The sequence below is a fragment of the Neoarthrinium moseri genome (assembly GCF_022829205.1).
Source record: "Neoarthrinium moseri strain CBS 164.80 chromosome Unknown scaffold4_Wmoseri_CBS_16480, whole genome shotgun sequence".
NCBI classification, from domain to species: domain Eukaryota; kingdom Fungi; phylum Ascomycota; class Sordariomycetes; order Amphisphaeriales; family Apiosporaceae; genus Neoarthrinium; species Neoarthrinium moseri.
In genome coordinates, this window is record NW_026055118.1 from 381,946 (window position 1) to 398,946 (window position 17,001).

At 54.4% G+C, this 17,001-nt stretch overlaps 7 protein-coding genes across 7 annotated transcripts; 3 read left to right on the forward strand and 4 right to left on the reverse strand.

Annotated features, from left to right (window-relative positions):
• Window positions 1–373: 373 nt before the first annotated feature.
• Window positions 374–1,336, reverse strand: JN550_001912 (uncharacterized protein; the record flags this gene model as incomplete). The annotated part of the gene is made up of 2 exons (XM_049313149.1): window positions 374–1,023; window positions 1,108–1,336. The coding sequence occupies 2 exons, from the start codon at window positions 1,334–1,336 to the stop codon at window positions 374–376; spliced, it is 879 nt and encodes a 292-aa protein (XP_049175973.1).
• Window positions 1,337–2,120: 784 nt separating this feature from the next.
• Window positions 2,121–4,044, reverse strand: JN550_001913 (uncharacterized protein; the record flags this gene model as incomplete). The annotated part of the gene is made up of 3 exons (XM_049313150.1): window positions 2,121–3,437; window positions 3,498–3,648; window positions 3,713–4,044. 3 exons carry the CDS (start codon window positions 4,042–4,044, stop codon window positions 2,121–2,123), a joined length of 1,800 nt encoding a protein of 599 aa, XP_049175974.1.
• Window positions 4,045–4,820: 776 nt separating this feature from the next.
• On the forward strand, window positions 4,821–5,639 carry JN550_001914 (uncharacterized protein; the record flags this gene model as incomplete). Its single annotated transcript, XM_049313151.1, has 2 exons — window positions 4,821–5,204; window positions 5,274–5,639. The coding sequence occupies 2 exons, from the start codon at window positions 4,821–4,823 to the stop codon at window positions 5,637–5,639; spliced, it is 750 nt and encodes a 249-aa protein (XP_049175975.1).
• A 254-nt stretch (window positions 5,640–5,893) lies between these two features.
• Window positions 5,894–7,152, reverse strand: JN550_001915 (uncharacterized protein; the record flags this gene model as incomplete). The annotated part of the gene is made up of 3 exons (XM_049313152.1): window positions 5,894–5,992; window positions 6,070–6,642; window positions 6,736–7,152. 3 exons carry the CDS (start codon window positions 7,150–7,152, stop codon window positions 5,894–5,896), a joined length of 1,089 nt encoding a protein of 362 aa, XP_049175976.1.
• A 1,331-nt stretch (window positions 7,153–8,483) lies between these two features.
• Window positions 8,484–10,159, forward strand: JN550_001916 (uncharacterized protein; the record flags this gene model as incomplete). Its single annotated transcript, XM_049313153.1, has 2 exons — window positions 8,484–8,637; window positions 9,111–10,159. 2 exons carry the CDS (start codon window positions 8,484–8,486, stop codon window positions 10,157–10,159), a joined length of 1,203 nt encoding a protein of 400 aa, XP_049175977.1.
• Window positions 10,160–12,475: 2,316 nt separating this feature from the next.
• Window positions 12,476–14,238, forward strand: JN550_001917 (uncharacterized protein; the record flags this gene model as incomplete). Its single annotated transcript, XM_049313154.1, has 2 exons — window positions 12,476–12,602; window positions 12,656–14,238. The coding sequence occupies 2 exons, from the start codon at window positions 12,476–12,478 to the stop codon at window positions 14,236–14,238; spliced, it is 1,710 nt and encodes a 569-aa protein (XP_049175978.1).
• A 1,303-nt stretch (window positions 14,239–15,541) lies between these two features.
• JN550_001918 (uncharacterized protein) lies at window positions 15,542–16,596 on the reverse strand (the record flags this gene model as incomplete). Its single annotated transcript, XM_049313155.1, has 3 exons — window positions 15,542–15,762; window positions 15,810–16,422; window positions 16,474–16,596. 3 exons carry the CDS (start codon window positions 16,594–16,596, stop codon window positions 15,542–15,544), a joined length of 957 nt encoding a protein of 318 aa, XP_049175979.1.
• Window positions 16,597–17,001: the final 405 nt, after the last annotated feature.

Consider the following 17,001-nt stretch of genomic DNA (forward strand, 5'->3'; position numbering starts at 1 on the left):
GTAGATCTGATGTATATTTGCTTAATGTCTTATGATGAGCAACATTATGCCCTGCAGTTATCGACGGTGAGACTCCGTGCCAGATTGTCCATGAAGTGCGAGTGGAATGAAGCAGGGGAATAGTCAACAGTACTCATAGGCCATGGTACTCATATAAGTCGTGGCTCCAATCTGTCATGTATAGCGTCTGCTTACCATGTGTAGTGCCAACTCACCAACAGCAAGCATTATATACCGAGGTCTTCATTGCAATCGTTCCTACATAGGTTACTATGATTACATTTTCTTCCTATCATGACGGCCCACCCACGCTACTTGACTTTTTTTTCCAAGATGACCTCAGCAGTCCACCCGCCTTTAGCCCCTGCGCGCACTACCGTACGGCCCCGGGATGTGCTCCGCGGCCCGGGTCCTCCAGCTCGGCCAGCACGTAAGGCTGCCACTGCGACTCCATCTCGCCGGGCGGGCGGTCCGAGGCGAGCTCGTGGCGCTTGACGGTCTCGACCTCCGGCTCCTTTGGAGTTGTGGCCCCGTCCGCCGCCAACTCCGCCGCCCCCGCCTGTCGTCGTCGGCGGCGGCGAACCGTCCACACCACGGCGGCCACGATCCCGATCCCCACCAGCGCCGCCGCGACCGCAATGCCAGCCTTGGCGCCGGTGGATAGCCCGGTGCTGGACGTTGATGCGGCCTCTGCGCCTGCGGTAGCTGAGACAGTAGGCCCGGTCGTCACGCCGGAGGCTGGGGTCGAGACGACCGAGGAGACGGTCGTCGGCGTGGAAGTCGCGGTTGGGGTGCTACTAGAAGCGGAGGAGCTTGCGCTCAGGCTGAACGTCTTCTGGTCCGCTTCTGCCTTCACGTAGCTGAACTCGGGGCTGGTGGCGCCCTGGCTCGTGCCGTCCTCCTGAACTTGCCCGGGGAGCAGGTTGAACCAGCAGGTCGTGCCGGTGTATTGCGTGTTCGACTGCAGCTTGACGGGGACCGCCGTCTTGCCCAGCACGTCGCTGGGGCTGTAGTAGACGATCTCTATTATCGTGTCAATCGAGTGTCGGGTCCTGCGGCCACTGTGGCTCACGCCGGGTCTACTGTCCCCCGCTCCAGTTCACTCACCTTGGCGGTTCCCGCTCGCGTCTCGGCACCACAGGTACAGCCACGGCGTGTCGTAGTCCGTGGCGTACGCGACGTCGACCGTGTCCAGGTAGTTGAACGTCAGGTTGGCCGCGTCCGGGTATAGGATCTTGTTGTTGCCGTCGTCGCTAGCGGCCTGCGCAGCGCCGGCGGACAGCAGCAGGGCAGCCAGCACTGTCGCGAGACCGCGTTCAACACGCGGCCGAGACATGGCCATCCGGCTCTGAGACGCGCACGAAGCCACGAGACAAACGGAGGGTTGGAAAGAGCAAGAAAACGCGGAGGTGTGTCTCATGTGCCAGCTTTATCAGAGAAACCCCTCAATATATTCTCGCTTCAGACACACACCCCGGCACAAACCAGTGACGGCCCCCAAGGACCCCATCAAACCCCTGCCAAATCCTCATCGTGGAAAGTTGCGGAGGCAGCGGGTTGTGGGCCACGATCCAGGTTCCATCGGATCAGATTATCATGGTACAGGATGCTTATACCTAGGCTATGCCGGGGGTGCGGCCCCGTGAAAGGTGGCAGTCACGTATGAATGTGGACAAGTCGCTCTATAGTTGATTGCACTGTACCATGCAGCTTACTGGGAAATTCGATCATTTACAAGGAAGCAGGGATCGTTGTACCACGAAGGATTCCGCCCAGCCGGGGCCAAGGGCCCCTCAGAGCCATGGATCGAACGATAGACAGACCAAGAGAAAACTGAAATGCGCCGGCATAGTGCTCCTACATGCTTGCTTCAAAGTATAATTTGACGAGAGCCGGTGTTAAATAGTCAAATGGCCGAATGCGCCTTATACGCTCACTTCTCAAAGTGTCTGCTTATCGCGAAAATAGCCAATGTTGGGTCATTAACGGTCTACACTCCTTGGCGCCAGATCTAATGCAAAACTCATCTACAGATCTATAGGTATCTCATATTAGACTCCCCGCTTTTACCGCGTGATATATACTTGACAACATCCGTGTCGACGCGTTCAGTCCTCCTCTTATGCCGCGATGGGGCTTCCCGCGAACTGGGTCTTGATCCCGACCAGTCTCTTCACGGTTAGCCATAGTTCGAACGCCTCCAGCTTCAGTTCCACCCTGAGGAACCCTAACCATGCAGCTGTGAGTCTGAGGGCATTACCAGGCCACCACAGTCCGCCTTCCCTGCCTCGAATCTCCTCCACCTGCTCCCTGAACACCGTCTTCGCACAGTACCTCGCCAGGATCATGAAGTTACGCATGGGGCCCTGGCGAGTATGTAGGTTTTCGTCCAGGCTTCTCGTCAGATCGTTGGTCTTCAGGATCAGGAGAATAATCCGAGGCACCTGGCCAAGCATCTGTACGAGGTCCGAAAGCAGACCCTCCTGTAGAGCATTGCCCATCGTCTTCTTCTCGTCGTCGGAGCGAGACTGCATGATCGAGGACGAGACAACAGTGTAGTCGCGGCCCGTGATGGCGCTGGCGAACAACGGGAACTGCTCCTCGGTGATACCAGCGACCTCGTGCGAATACTTCTTCATGCGGCCCATGTCGCCGTCAATCACGGCCAACCACATCTTGGCATAGCTGCGCTGCAGCGACTCGGGGATCTCGCGGTATAGACCATGGTCGTAAATGATAATCTCAAAGTTGGCGCCGCCAGGCCGTCTGCGCTCTGTCTTGCGGATGGCCAGGTTGCCACCATGAGGGTCGCAGTGCAGGGGGGCGTTCTTGCCAAAGATCATCTCGTTGAATATGTGAGCGAGGGTCGCCGAAACCTCATCGCGGTCAATATGGCTGGCATCAAGGTAATCAAGATCGTCAAGACGGTGGCCCGACTCGTTGGCCATGACTAGGATTCGCTTCTTGGCCCATATCACCTCGGGGACCAGCAAAGGCAGATCGGGGATCTGGGCAAAGTGCTGTTTCGTCTTGATAGCGTTTGCGGCCTCGAGTTGAAAGTCCAATTCTTGTGGCAGCGATACCTCCATCTCGGACGACAGCCATTCGAGGTCATATTCCGGGAACCAGCGCTTGAGTGTCGAAAAAGTGAACTTGGTGAGCGCCAGATCCAGGGGTGCCCACTGTGCCAGCGTCGGGTGTTGTACTTTGACTGCAACCTTCTGCCCGTTTTCCTTTATTGTTGCCATGTGCACCTGGGCCAGGGAAGCGGCGCCCAGGGGCTTCTCCGAGAAAAAGGAGAAGTAGTCTGTCAGCTCCTCACCCGTATCGTTTCGGAACATCTGCTCGATCGACTCGTAGGAGGAGACAGGGCATTTATCCTGCAGCGGAATGAAGGTGCTGGTCCACTCGTAAGGCAGCAGGTATGTCATGGCACTCTAGTGACGGGTCAGCGGGTGGCCGTGTGCGCGTGCTCCTTCAGCGGTGTAGGGACGTACCAGGTGCTGGCCGAGCTTGATGAAGATGCCGCCGTTCTTCTCCAAGACCTTCAGCGTCCTCACGGCGCATCGCTTGTGGCAGCCTCGCAGGATGTTGTCCTGTTCCTCGGGATCTTGGAGAGAGTCTCGTTGGTTCAGGGTCGTCCGATAACTGTGGGTGGTATGAGCCCCTCGATCTTGGTTGCGCCACGTGTGACCTGCCAGGGGAAACTCACTCGTTGATGCATATGAATAACGTGGTAGCAACTCTACTTGCGCGCTCCGTGGCTTCGTAGCCATGTTTGATATCATCGGTGAATGCGAGAGCGCCGGCGCCGGCGGCACCGGTTGCAGCAGCCGTGAGGACTATCCGCCTGGACCTCGGGGGCGGTGTCTGTCCCGAATGGTTCGAAGAGCGGGTGCCAAAGCTCCTCTGGAAGGGTCGGTACGAGCTCTTTGCGCGGGCGGTCAATTGGCTGCGGCAGCTCGAGCAAGTCCATGGGACGCTGCTACTGCTGGTCGCCTGGGTCGCCAGCCGGCTTAGGGGGTTAAGCCAGGTAATCTTCATGACGAGGGCGTCATGGGCACGTCGGCCGCAAACGTGGGAATGGTGAGGGATAAGAGCCTAGTTAGAGTGGCAACATGGACGAACTGTGTGGCATCATCCGAAGGCAACACGCGGGCGGACAGATCAGAGAGACAGACAGTCGATCATGTGGTTCTCAGCAGAAGCACCCGAACGAAAGTGGAACCGCGGCCGGTGCTGGGTCGTGCCAGAAGCTTTCCGTTGGGGGTGGAGATACCGCCAGAAAATCTCCAGCGGGCTGGACGGTCGTTGGTCGCCCGGGTTCCTGGGCCTTTTTTTTTTTTTTTTTTTTCTTCCCCTTCCCTCCTGTTCCCCCTTCGGCGCAGCAGCCAGAGGATCCCAGGACCAGACAGGGCCTTGCGGTAATCCCCGGGGCCTCGGCGTCATAAGCGTCATTTTCGACCCAATTCAACCCGCGATCAGCAGGGCCCCTGTAGGCCTGTACGTAGTTGGCATAGGGGGGTATTCTGCGGGATGCAGGGCGGCCGACAGGGGGCCCAGGGTTTTTGCTGTGGCTTGGCTTGGACAATTAACGCAGCTCCATCTCTTTACGCGTTCCACCGGCCCTCTGGCGCGTCGAGCTTGTCCGACTTGAAAGCAGGTCCGGTCCGCACGCCACCTGGCCCATAACACAAAGCAAAGACAACCACCACCAGACGACGCCCTGTATAGATATATTACTTGGTTTGCAAGCGGTACAGCGTCTGCTATATCGTAAGAGAACAGAAGCCCGAGGTCGCGACACGATGCTTCTCACAATGTCATCCACCTCTCTGCCCGTCTTCAACTTCGACTTCACCTCGACGCCCTCGACCTCGCACCACCCACACCAACACCGGCCCGCCGTGTCCTCGCCTCTCTCCAGCAGCTCGCCCATCCGCGTATCGCAGTCCTCGCCACCGCTTTCGCCGCGCGACCCCAACACCCTGGCTCCCCGGCGCGACTTCAACTCGTCCCCCATCCAGCCGTCCTCGTCGGCCGCCTCGAGCAAGCTGTTCAAGTTCGCCGGCCGCGACGCCAAGAAGAACCCCCTGAGGCAGAGCCGCGAGACCGCCCAGGAGAGCAAGCGCAGGCTGTTCCTGAAGGGCGTGAGGCAGCGCGCCGACGACAAGGCCTGGGAGCGCAGGGGTGGCGATCAGGAGGTAAGTTGCAGACGCGCGTGAAGACCGTTCGCGCCGAGTTTCGTGCTAATTTGTTGATGCGCCGGCCAGGTCTTGAAGCTCGAATGGTCTGCCCTCGACCGCAGGCGGCGGCAACTGAAGGACTCGGACATCGACGGGTTCGTGTTTGAGGACGAGCTGGAGGATATCCCGGAGATGCCGGGTGCCTACGTCCAGGATGAGCCTATGGACCACGACATGATGGTCGACTCGCATGCGCAGGACGAGGAGGCAGAGCTGGAGGCCATGCTCTCCGCCTTCGAGTCACAATCATCGAGGCCTCCCGTGCGGCCAGACTCGCCGTCGCTGTCCGACGAGGACGACTACGACAGCTTGTTCATGGACTTCTTGACGCAGCAGGACGAGCCGCGGAATGGTCAGGATATTGTTTTGTCGGGGCAGATGGACATGTCATGATCTCTGTTGCGTGCTAGTTTTGTCTTGCTTTTCGATACCCGTCGCGGTTCTGGTCTGGAGTTTAGGGCGTTGGTAGGGTTATGGGGTCACCTCGCTCATCTTCTCATGAGAGGGCTGCTAGTCTATTGAGGCGTTCTATCTGGTAGGGTACGGAATTTGCACGTATAAATACTCGGCATAATGTTTGGTATCAGAATCGAACCCATTTCGCGAGAAATCGAAGCATCACATCGTTATTTGTATTCTTGCCCGCCTCATTGCGGCGCGCAGTTGTCATCCGGCCCGTCCAGAACCTCTTTCGCCGAAGGCATGTCGCCGACCAAGTCCGGCGGCGGCGAGCCTGCTGCTTGCATCTGCGGACTGGGTTAGCATACCACACCGACCCTCCATCCCGCCTGGTGCTCCGGCGTGGGGGGGAGAGAGCACTCACCTTCTGCATCCGGTCCACGATGTACTCGCGGTCCGCCACGTTCTCGTCCCTGTACGTGGGCTCTTCGAACTTGGCCACCATCTCGCTGACGAGCCGCCTCTGCTCCTCGTACCGGTCGCGGTCCTCCTTCTTCAGGCCCTCGCCGTTCTTCTCGAACCAGCCGGGGAACTTGTCGTTCAGCTCGCGCATCGGCTCGTACAGGATCTCCTTGTTGGTCAGCTGCTCCATCATGCCCATCAGCATCTTGGAGAAGTCCTCCTCCGACCCGTCCGCCGCCCCCGGCATGTCCTTCATCGCCTTCATCATCTCGGCCAGGAAGTCGTCCTCCGAGCCCTCGGCCGCCGCGGCCGCCGTCGCCTGGTCGCCCGACTCCTGCATCCGCGCCATGGTGCGCTTGATCGTCTCCTGGAACGAGGCGTTGGCGCTCAGGTCCGCGGCAACCTGCTCGGCCGACCTGGTGTTGGGCTTGGCGGTCGAGGACGAGGCTGAGGGATCGGGTGCTGCCTCGGAGCCCAGCGCAGCAGCGGCGCCGAGCTCCTTGAATATCGACTCGAACTGCGCTTGCATATCCGGCTATCGTCATCTCTGTCAGTGTCTGCCCACTTGCCCGACTTCCCCAACCCCGAGTGTGTGTGAAGTCGCGCCGGGTGTCAGGTGAAGGCTTACGTTCTTATCCAAATCCCCCATCAGCTCTGCCATGCCCGCCTGCAACTGCCGCTGGAACTCTTCCTCGGAGAAGTCATCCGGGTCGATCACGGGCACGTCGGTCGTTAACGTGGGTATCGTAGGGCCTTTCTTGGCTGCGTCTGAGGATGCCGCGGCTTTCGCTTCTGGCGTCGCCGATGCTGGTGCCGGTGCCGGTGCCGGTGCCGCTGCTGGTGCTGTCGCTGCTTTCTTGGGATCTATCTTCACTGCAGAGAACTCGTCGAGCATATCATCCAAGTCATCGAGGTCGTCCTCATCCGGGTCGGGCGCATCATCCAGAGCCGGCGCGGGCGCGGGCGCGGGCGCTTTCACATGCTGGTCCGTGGCTGCGACATCGGGTTTATCGCTACCCGAGGGGCCGGTGGCACTTGTAGACATGGTGGGAAGTAATCGATGGCAGGCTAGGTGCTTGCGACAATACTGTGCCGGTGCTCAAAGTGCTTTTATGGGAAGTTGAGGGCAGACAAGGAGACGTTTGGTTGACCCGGGAAGAAGCTTGGGTCGGAGAAGGGGCGCGGCAGGTGAACTGCAGATCGCGGGGTGCATGCATGCATGAGTGAACAGCTTTCCACCTTTCCCGAGGTTTGTGTCACTGTGGGGTTGGGCTGTGGCGCACGAGTTGTGGCACTTACACGCGCTACAGGTCGACTATATTCACCCACAGCGCGTGCATGTCGACTATACGTTCACCATCAGTGGGGCCACCCTTAGCGTCGTTCTCTAATCTCAGTTGTTCCCAGAAGTCTCCAAGCATGTCCGCCTGGAGAATCTTCCGCTGTGCACAAAGACATTCCAGACTGTGTCAATGGAATACGTCTGGTAGGACAATTGTCGGAACGTAAACAGCACACCGTCGACGAGAACGCGCTTTGTTGCGCCTATGAAGGACCTCAGCCTCCATGTCCCTACGGAGCTGTGGGAGATGGGGAAATTCAACCCTCGAAGGCCTATTAGCAATGCCATTGGTACGACACCCTAGAGATGTTAGCCAACCAGCAGTGCGCGTCGATGAATGTGGCCCAGGTTACGACTTGATTCGTAGTGTAATCTACGGCTGAAAAGAAAGCTGGGATATAGTTGGATATATGCTATGATATACGCCTTGAACTGCGTTAGATGCGTATTACGATTGAGAGTGAGTCGGGATATGATTTCAATACGGCTTCACTCCTCGAAAATATAGCTTCATACATGGTTTTCATATACATGCCGAACAAATCCACGCCGGATCGCAAATGTTTTTGCTTCATTAGGCGTTATACTCTCCGAAGACGTTTTTTTTTTTTCCCCCCTTTCTTCGTGCAAGTCTAAATAACCCCAAGGCTGCAAACGCGGAACCGTGATTCCCATTTGAGGACCGAACCGTGTTTGAATACGGACAATACGCTAGCCACAGCACGACTTTTTCTTCCACTCCCCTTCCTTCGCCTCAATCGCCGGAACATTTTGTCTCTCTTTTCCATATCAGTCGTTATATGGTCCCGTTCATTCTCTTCACATCAGTCACTGTAGGTACGACGACGGTACACGACTTCTCCTGCCATCATCTCGTCGAGTGACAGTTTTCCTCCTCTCCGCATTACTATCACAGAATCGCCCTCGTCGAACCGTCGACATCCTTCGTCGCGCCATTGGTTTTCTTCGTCGAGGGACGGCTTTTCCTCTCCATCACGATTTTGCGCCGCAGTCACGTTCCGATTCTTCATATGATGGCGCCCGCCGTGGAGCGCCAGAACTTGGCATCTGGCAACGCCAACCCCATCATTATCATCAACGACCTCACCATTGTAAACACGGAGGGCGACAAGCACTTCGTATTCCATGCAAACTTGCATAAAGAGCATGATCACACTCTCTGCCACTGTAAGTTCCAAAAGCGTTTCTTAAGATGACCAGAGGCTTCACAACACCCACCGTGGGTGATTTTCGTCCTTGCCCAGGTTGCATTGGCGACCTGCAAACAGAGGTGAAAATTATACGGATGGCGGGGTATTGTGAAGCTTTGGTAAGCCGTCTTATTCGGATTGGCTGTTGTTACCTGGGTTGCACTGGCGACTTCTAGAGAAAAGGCAAATTATATGGATGACAGCGTCCTTATAACCTTCACGCCCGATAAAACTAAGCAGCTTTCATCTGAATTATACGGATGATATATAGCTCCGAAAAAGCTGGGCGTCCTGTTTGATAAGCTTACTACTACTTATCCACCGGTACAGCTTGCGTCAACAACTTAAGTGGACGCAACCAAGCTGTTATTTGACTTGCACGAACTGTGCGGGAATATTTTTCTTATTCCCCTATTTAGATTCGGCGAACTAACCATCTTTCAATCCTAGACCTGGGCCTCCGAAATCGTGCCGCTCTTCGCCGTCTCCGCGTCAGCTCGCCAGTCTTATTCTACGTGGACTATTTCCACTTCCTTACAGACGCGAGTTCGAACTATCTGCAAGAGTCCGCTGTCACCGATGTCTTCCGCCTCTTTCTCGCCCTGGGACCCGAGGAATTCGGCAAGCTTCCTCATTCCGAGCACGACATGGCCCGTGCATATCTCCGTCAAGACGGCACCCTCGACGGGAACGCTACCTTTGAGACCAAGGTTCACCATCTGGCCTCGTTCCTAGTCATGGTAGTCCATGACATGACGCAACTGTCGGGCAGCGATGACGCTATCAAGTCTTGCCTCGCCGCCTTCAATGGCTACCCTAGAGCATTTGAGGACTCCGCTGCGGCGCCGGCCACTGTGGCCCCCTTTGTTCTCCCGGAGGTGTCATGGCATAAGGCCATGGCGCCAAAGCTCATCCCATGCCATAATAAGCGTGAGCACGCGTTTGAAGGCTATCAACGCGCTTACGTGTTGGTGCGCCATGCTGCGTATCATCTTCGCCCAACGGGTTACAAACTCGGAATTGGCCGTCCGTTGTTTCGAAAGAACGAAAAGAAAGGCGCCACAAAAGACGACGATAATAACGACAAGATCCAGCAAGAAGAGGTTGAGAACGGCAACACTGAATTCGGGTTCAATCTTGATAAGGAGGCTATCAGACGCCGCCTTACCAGAACTATCATGCAGGATAGACACCTGTTACCAGAAGTCCTCAATTGCTTCATGAAGCCGACGTTCATGATGACCGTTACTGAGTGCAAGAATCTAGGTCTCACTCAACCATCGACACCGGGTCTCCCTAACGAGTGGGACGACTGTCGAGGACTTACTCGCTCTGATCCCGAGAACCCCGAGGAATATTTGATCGACGAGTATTACCATGATGCGAAAGACGCATCCGACGTGGAATTTGACTTTGGCGAAGAAGATTTCGACATGGCCGTCAACCCCGAGGCCTTTAGTGGCGAATCGATCATGGATCCGGAGATGTTGCAGGGCTGATTCATGGGTTGACTGGAAGATCGATCATGAGACGCGAAGAACTGGAGTGATTGAAGAAACTGTTCCTAATATATACGCAAACCGCGCGCCTGAATTGCGGCAGATGCGTTATGGGGGATCATCCCAAATTTGCGTTTGAAGACGGCATCCTGAACCGCACGAATGTGGCTCACTGGACTTGGTATTACGGTTTGATGGACTTGCGTTGCATTTCAAGGGTTGAGGCTTCACCTTGATTGTTTTCTTTTCTTTTTCTTCGCGCTGCTTTAATAGGGAATGGCAATTGTTCACGACGATGGTATTGCGCGATGAAGTCTGGCAAGCACCGAAAGCCTCTGCTAGCATACGATAAATAAATCGTCGACCTATTAAAATAATTTTAAGGCACAAGAAATTTCTTCCGAATACTTTTGATATCGTTGAAATTGAGTTCGGATTCCGTTTCCTCATCTGACGAAGAACCCGAACTAAACATGCTCCCGAACAGCCTACTTTTGGAATTACCCAACACACAATTGGGCTTCATACACTGCGGCTTAAGAACCGAACATGTGTCATTCTTCGCCCCAAGCCGTGATTTCTTCGTCATGACAAGAAGCAGAATGAGCTGTGATTAAAAGTGGCTTTTCTCTCTTATTAAAATTCGAGATTAGGGTCCAATCTCGAGATTAGTACTGGCGTTCGCTCGTTCAACTGCAGACCCCTCACATACGAAAGCTTTTCAGGGTGATACATGAACCCCATCTCGAATCGTCTAGGAGTTTTGACATCGTAGGGTCCTACTCACCAATGGAAGGACGTTATATATACGGACAACACTCAATCTAGCAGATGAATGAGGGTCGGGCGGCAGGATGAACGCTCTTATAAATAGATGCCAATAAAAGGGCCTTGCATGCGATATTGGCATAAAACATTTGCGTCGCAGCCACTGATTTACATTGGACCTGACACCACGTGCTTTAACAAAGGTGCATAAGCGTCACCTGTTAGGATGTCCAGTGGCACAGCAGACCAGGACTTGTATTAGTGGGCTGTCCTATATTACTGTGTCGTGATGTGTTAGCGTGGTTGACGGCATGTTCTCGTGCGATGGCTGGACTGTGCCCGCGGGGACGATGAAAATTGTAATAGGTGGTTCGCTCCGTGTTCGGAAGTTCCAGTAAGAGTCTCCCAACAATATCGATCCAACGACTACAAGTGGCTTAGCAGTTATGGGTGTGTAGTAGTAGTACAATCTCGGTATACAGGTTATAGCTTTGTTAGATTTACCCGTATCGGTGCACAGTAAGAATGGTGCTTAAAAACAACACGAAACTATCCTTCAGCTGTAATATAAGCGCAACCATTATTCACATCCACTACTTATCGAGGCGTTGGGTATAGAAATCCCAACTACATTGCAGATCTTGTCCGTTGGTGCAGCTTCACAAATTCTGACTCACTTCGGCTTGGCCAACGTTTGTACAGAGACTTCAACTATTGCCCATGTCATTCTGAACTACGTATAGACCACACGAGTTACGTTACAGTTATTCAAGAGGCCTTGTTCACTTCGGCTAAAGTACCAACTCAAAGTTGCCCCGAAACTGTGTTGATACGATTTGGTCACAGCGCCTGTATATGCTAGAGTGCAGATGTGCGAGAGCGGTGGCAAACGAAACGACGTGTGGCCATGTCAATATGAAAGGAGCGGGAAAGGAAAAGAGAGCTATAATCTAAACTATCTGCCTGAGTCCGTTTATGCTCAACCAAGCCCAAAGGGGGCACCCAAGAGTTGCTGTGTCTAGCTTGGTCGGCGATCCCCGACCGTCGTTGACCGCCGGCCAAGCGCATTTGCCCGGGCGTAATACGGTCAGACAGCAGTCTAGAAGCTCGCCAGTCGAGTACTTTGGTTTCCGGGCAAAATCTTCTTTATTGTGGCTTGCGGTGAACAGGAACATATATGGGCAAGAAGCGAGACGACCAAGAACAGTTCGGACATATGCAGTGTGCCCGGCGGGCAAGGGGGCCAGCGTTTTTGGGGGCCGCCGTCCGCTAAAGGCCGAACTCCAGGTGCTCGCGCCATGCCGATTTGCGGGGATCCAGCCGACCCACTTGACTTGACGCCCTTCCGGCGTAGTCACAGACCGGGAACTATGAGAACTTGAGACTACTTCTCCTCAATCGCCCCAGCTCGCCCACAGAACCATCTGGAGCTTGCAACCTCCATTCTGATTCACCCTTCTCGCTCTTACTCACATACACTTCCTGGGAATCTATTTACGAAGTATTACCCAGGGCCTCAGGAAGCATTCCTGAGCCAAGGCAACAAAGATGCCTTTCACCACTGAGGAGTGGGACGAAATATCCCAGACCCTCCCCAAGGCTGAGGATCCTTTCATTTTGAAATACATCGAAGGTCGCGATGCTTTGGTTTCCCAGGAGAGCAAACAGAGAAGCGGTGAGTCTGACCTCCCGACTCAGACACCGAGTCCCCCACTAAACAAGTTCCAGATGCCTCATTCCGCCAGAATCTATCACCCATAGCCAAAAAGGCGTGTGCCATCGTTGATCGTATCCGCGATGAAGAGAAACGGACCATCTGGACACCTCAGCTCGAGGATACCCTGGCCCAGGAGGCAGAAAACCACATGACCGTTTATCCGGGAATGATGTTCTCGCTCTCGAAAGATCGAATGGAGTCGACCAAACTCTGGAAGATAATCCGTCAGATGCCGAAAGGCGCCTTGCTGCATGCGCACATGGACGCCATGGTTGACTTCAACTTCTTGATAGATTTGTTGCTCAAGGAGCCTGGGATCCACATCATGGCAGACAGGCCCTTGTCGTCGCCGAGTGCTTTGGCGAACACCAAGACCACTTTCCGTTTCCGCAAGACGGCCTTGACCGAGGGAAATGTGTGGACGGATGACTACAAGCCCGGTACCCTGATTCTTCTTACACAGGCCGCTGATGCTTTCCCTGATGGCGGGCGCGATGGATTCAAGAAGTGGTTGTACTCGAGATGCACACTCTCCCGCACGGATGCAGTCGCACAGCATCACGGCGTCGATGAGATATGGCGCAAGTTCTACGCCTGTTTCCGGACCGTGGACTCCATAATTCACTACGAGCCAATCTTCAGGAAATTCCTGAGAAGGCTGGTATCCCAGCTCAAGGCAGATGGCGTCAACTATGTCGAGCTCCGCTTCTCCTGGCAGCTGGATTACTATCGACAAGATAGAGAAGAGCCCGAGCAAGACTACACGGCCATGATGGATACAATCGACGAGGAGGTCAAGGCCTTCCAGGCTACCCCTGAAGGCAAAGGCTTCTGGGGTGTCCGAATGATTTGGGCTACGATTCGATTCAACCCAACCCGTCACATCATCCAGGATATGGACAACTGTATCACCACTAAGATAACACACCCTCACCTGATTGCAGGCTACGATTTGGTCGGCCAGGAGGATCTGGGTCGCCCACTTAAGGATGTCCTTCCCGAGCTTTTCTGGTTCCGCAAGCAGTGCGCCGAGGAAGGAGTCACAATCCCCTTCTTCTTCCACGCTGGAGAATGCCTTGGCTCGGGGAGTGAGACTGACCACAACCTCTACGACGCGATCTTGCTCGGCACTCGCCGCATTGGTCACGGCTACAGCCTGTACAAGCACCCTCTGCTTATCGACCTTGTCAAGGACAAGAAGATCTTGATTGAGAGCTGCCCTATCAGCAACGAGGTGCTGCGTCTCTGTGGATCAGTCATGAGCCACCCTCTACCGGCTCTCCTTGCCAGGGGTGTGCATTGCTCACTCTGCAACGACGATCCGGCAATGCTCGGACAAGATACCGCTGGCAGCACGCACGACTTCTGGCAGTCATTGCAGGGCTGGGAGAATCTTGGCCTGGCGGGACTGGGATCATTGGCTGAGAACAGCGTGCGTTGGGCTGCATTCGAGGACCAAGCTGCAGAGCAGTGGAGCAAGGATGTCAAAGAGGCTACTGTCGGCAGTGGGCTCAAGGCACAGCGACTCAAGGAGTGGGCCGTCGAGTGGGAGAAGTTCTGCTTGTGGATTGTGACAGAGTTCGGCGAAGAGTAATAGGGGTACGCATATCGATGGGCGTCAGAGTCTGATTCCTGCCCACCGACGACCGAAAAGGGTAGTCTGACCGCAGGAGTCAGCCGGGCTAGATTTTTCATCGCTCGAAACAAATCAATTGTTTCATTGTTCAACCAAATGGGCTACTCGTTCGGCAACGAAGGACGGTCCTGTGAGTGGTCTTCCTTGGATCAGCATCGGCCATATTCAACTTGGCCAGTGAGGCGTTTGGAGTGAGCTAGTCAAGACGAGGCGTTTTCTAAGAGGTTTACAGAGTTCAACCTGCCAGGCAGAAATGGGATATAGTTTTGAATTGTGGGCAGCCAAATAGGCAGACAGGCGCGAGAGCAGGCAGAAAGGCTCTTCTGCAGGAGGACCACAAAAGTGAGAGAGGCTTTCAACAGTAGACGCGCCATCATGCAAGGTTATAGTTAGGCAACTGACACAGAAACGGTGGACGGGCATATCCGTATGTACTTCAACAAGGCATTTGAGGCTCCCAGGATAATTACGGACCAATTGAAAAATTTCCAACCCGAAAAAAGTTATATCCAGCAATTTTCTAGAAAAACATGCCCCGTACAGACCCGTGGGGCGCGGACTACGCGTGATTTACAAGGCGCGCACGCAGCCAGTGGCAAATTCCGCCAATAGGGGGGAGTATAACCCGTACCCTCGGTGAAGTCACCCACACAAGGTGGGTCGGAGGATATGCGGCCCCTCGCTTGGGGGAGCTTCATTTCCAATCATTGACAACCCGAGGACCGGGAATTGTAACCGAAGACTTTGGGTTCAAATAAATGATAGGGTCCTCTTTACGCGCCCATCCCCTCTGGGCGGCCCCTTGAGCTCACGTGTCTGTGTTTGGCTATTGCCCAGGCCATTTCGAAGCGTCTTCCATGCTACAGAATATTGGGAAGCGATCGTTAATGATGATTTAATTGAATCTTGAAGGTTTGCCGTCATCACCCGGCGAAAAGTGATGAGAGAGCTTGCGGGTCAATGCAAGTAAGCAGTCGTCAACCCCCAGATATGGTACGCTAATTGCTGATTGCATGTGAATGCTGGCCCTTCTAACGTCTTTTTCCAAGGGCTTTAAGAAATAGAGCGATGTATCCTCCGGTCCCGCCGTCGTGTTTCGAGCTTCCAATAAAAGGTTCTGTGGTCGAGGGAAGGAAAGGAATCGTGCATAGGGCATCCGTTCGTCTCGCCAGCAACGGAGGGTGTAGGAAAGAATAAAAGCTATTCAATAATACAGACGTGATACGGCAAGGGTGCGAAATGTAAATTGAAGCTATCCAGCTCATCCTAGCCGAGCCGAAACGTCTTGAAGCCAAGGCCGTAGTCCAATCGGCTGAAAATCAACCATGTCGTTCAAGTTCGGATCGCTGAAGGAGTAGCGACCATTGGCGGTCTGGAGCAGATGAAGCATCTGGTACCACTTGGTCCAGTCCTGCGTCTCTTCGTAGTAGCGCAGCCAGTCGACGATTTCTTGATAAGGACGAGAGATGACCTCAAATTGGACTGCATGCTGTAAGCTATTGTATTGTAATGACAACGAGAGTAATTACCTCCTGTGACTTCTTGGCATATTTCAGCAAGTCTTGTGGTCGTCACCTGGGCGCCACGCATCTTGAACTCTCTAGGCCAGTTGCTAATTCCGAGATCGATGGCAGCGGCCACGAAGCGTGCTACATCATAGACAGAAGTCATGGTGACATGCACAGACCTCCCCTGAGAATTAGTCTGGGGGATTTCCGCTACACAACGGTTGAGGTCAAGCATATAGTCTCCTGGGTTTTGGATACGAGAACCCGCCCCCATGTTGTATGACGCCAGGCCTTGCGGCGCGAAACGCTCGTAGAATATTCCGCAAGAGAAGACGGTGAACCGCATCTGTCGAGACCTTGATGAGGCGCAGTTACGAAGAAATTCCAATGCGCTGGATGAGCCTCGATCAAGAGGGTCATTAGCAGGACGGTGACTGAGAGCACCTTCGAACTCGGATGGAACGAAGTGTCGAACGTGGGCCCGGCGTGCCGCGTCGATCAGATTGTATTGCTCTGTGTCCGAGATGGTCGATATCACAAGGTCTACACCCTGAAGAGTGAAACGGAGGTCGTCCACGTCGCTATAGTCAACAACAGCAACTTGGCAGTCGTATTCCTCGAATTCAGGATGGTGCTGGGGGACCATAAGCTCAGATAGTATTTGCACTCAGAGGGGAACTCTTACTCTCGTGGAAAGGACAATAATGGCATGGGCACTCTGAGCAAGCTGCTGGGCGAGGATATTGGCGAAACCTCCGCCGCCAGCAATGGCTATTCGCATCATGGCTGTGGTTGCTTTGGTCGGCATTTTGGAGACGGAGTCGGGAGGACAATGACAATTTAAACTTGTTCCTGAGAGGATGATGACGACTTGAGTCTCGAATGTAACTACTCCATCAAGTGCCCTGCCGTCCAAGATCTGGAGCGAATCCCCGAGTGAAATATGCTTCGGCCTTTCTTTTCGGAGTACGTCGTGTGAGTCAATCCCTTGGAGGAGTTCTCGATGGCATATGTTTCATTGAGGACCCGGGATGTCACACTTGGGCGTATAGCGGCTCCACGCGGGGACGTTGCACAAGAAGGAACGGGTGGCTTCACGGAACTGACCACCGATGCCATGGGATTTCTATCCTGTAACTTGTTCTTCGGGTGAAGGTAGAAGTATGTAGATGTAACGACGGAGCCGGCACTAGCATGTCTTGGGGATGACCTC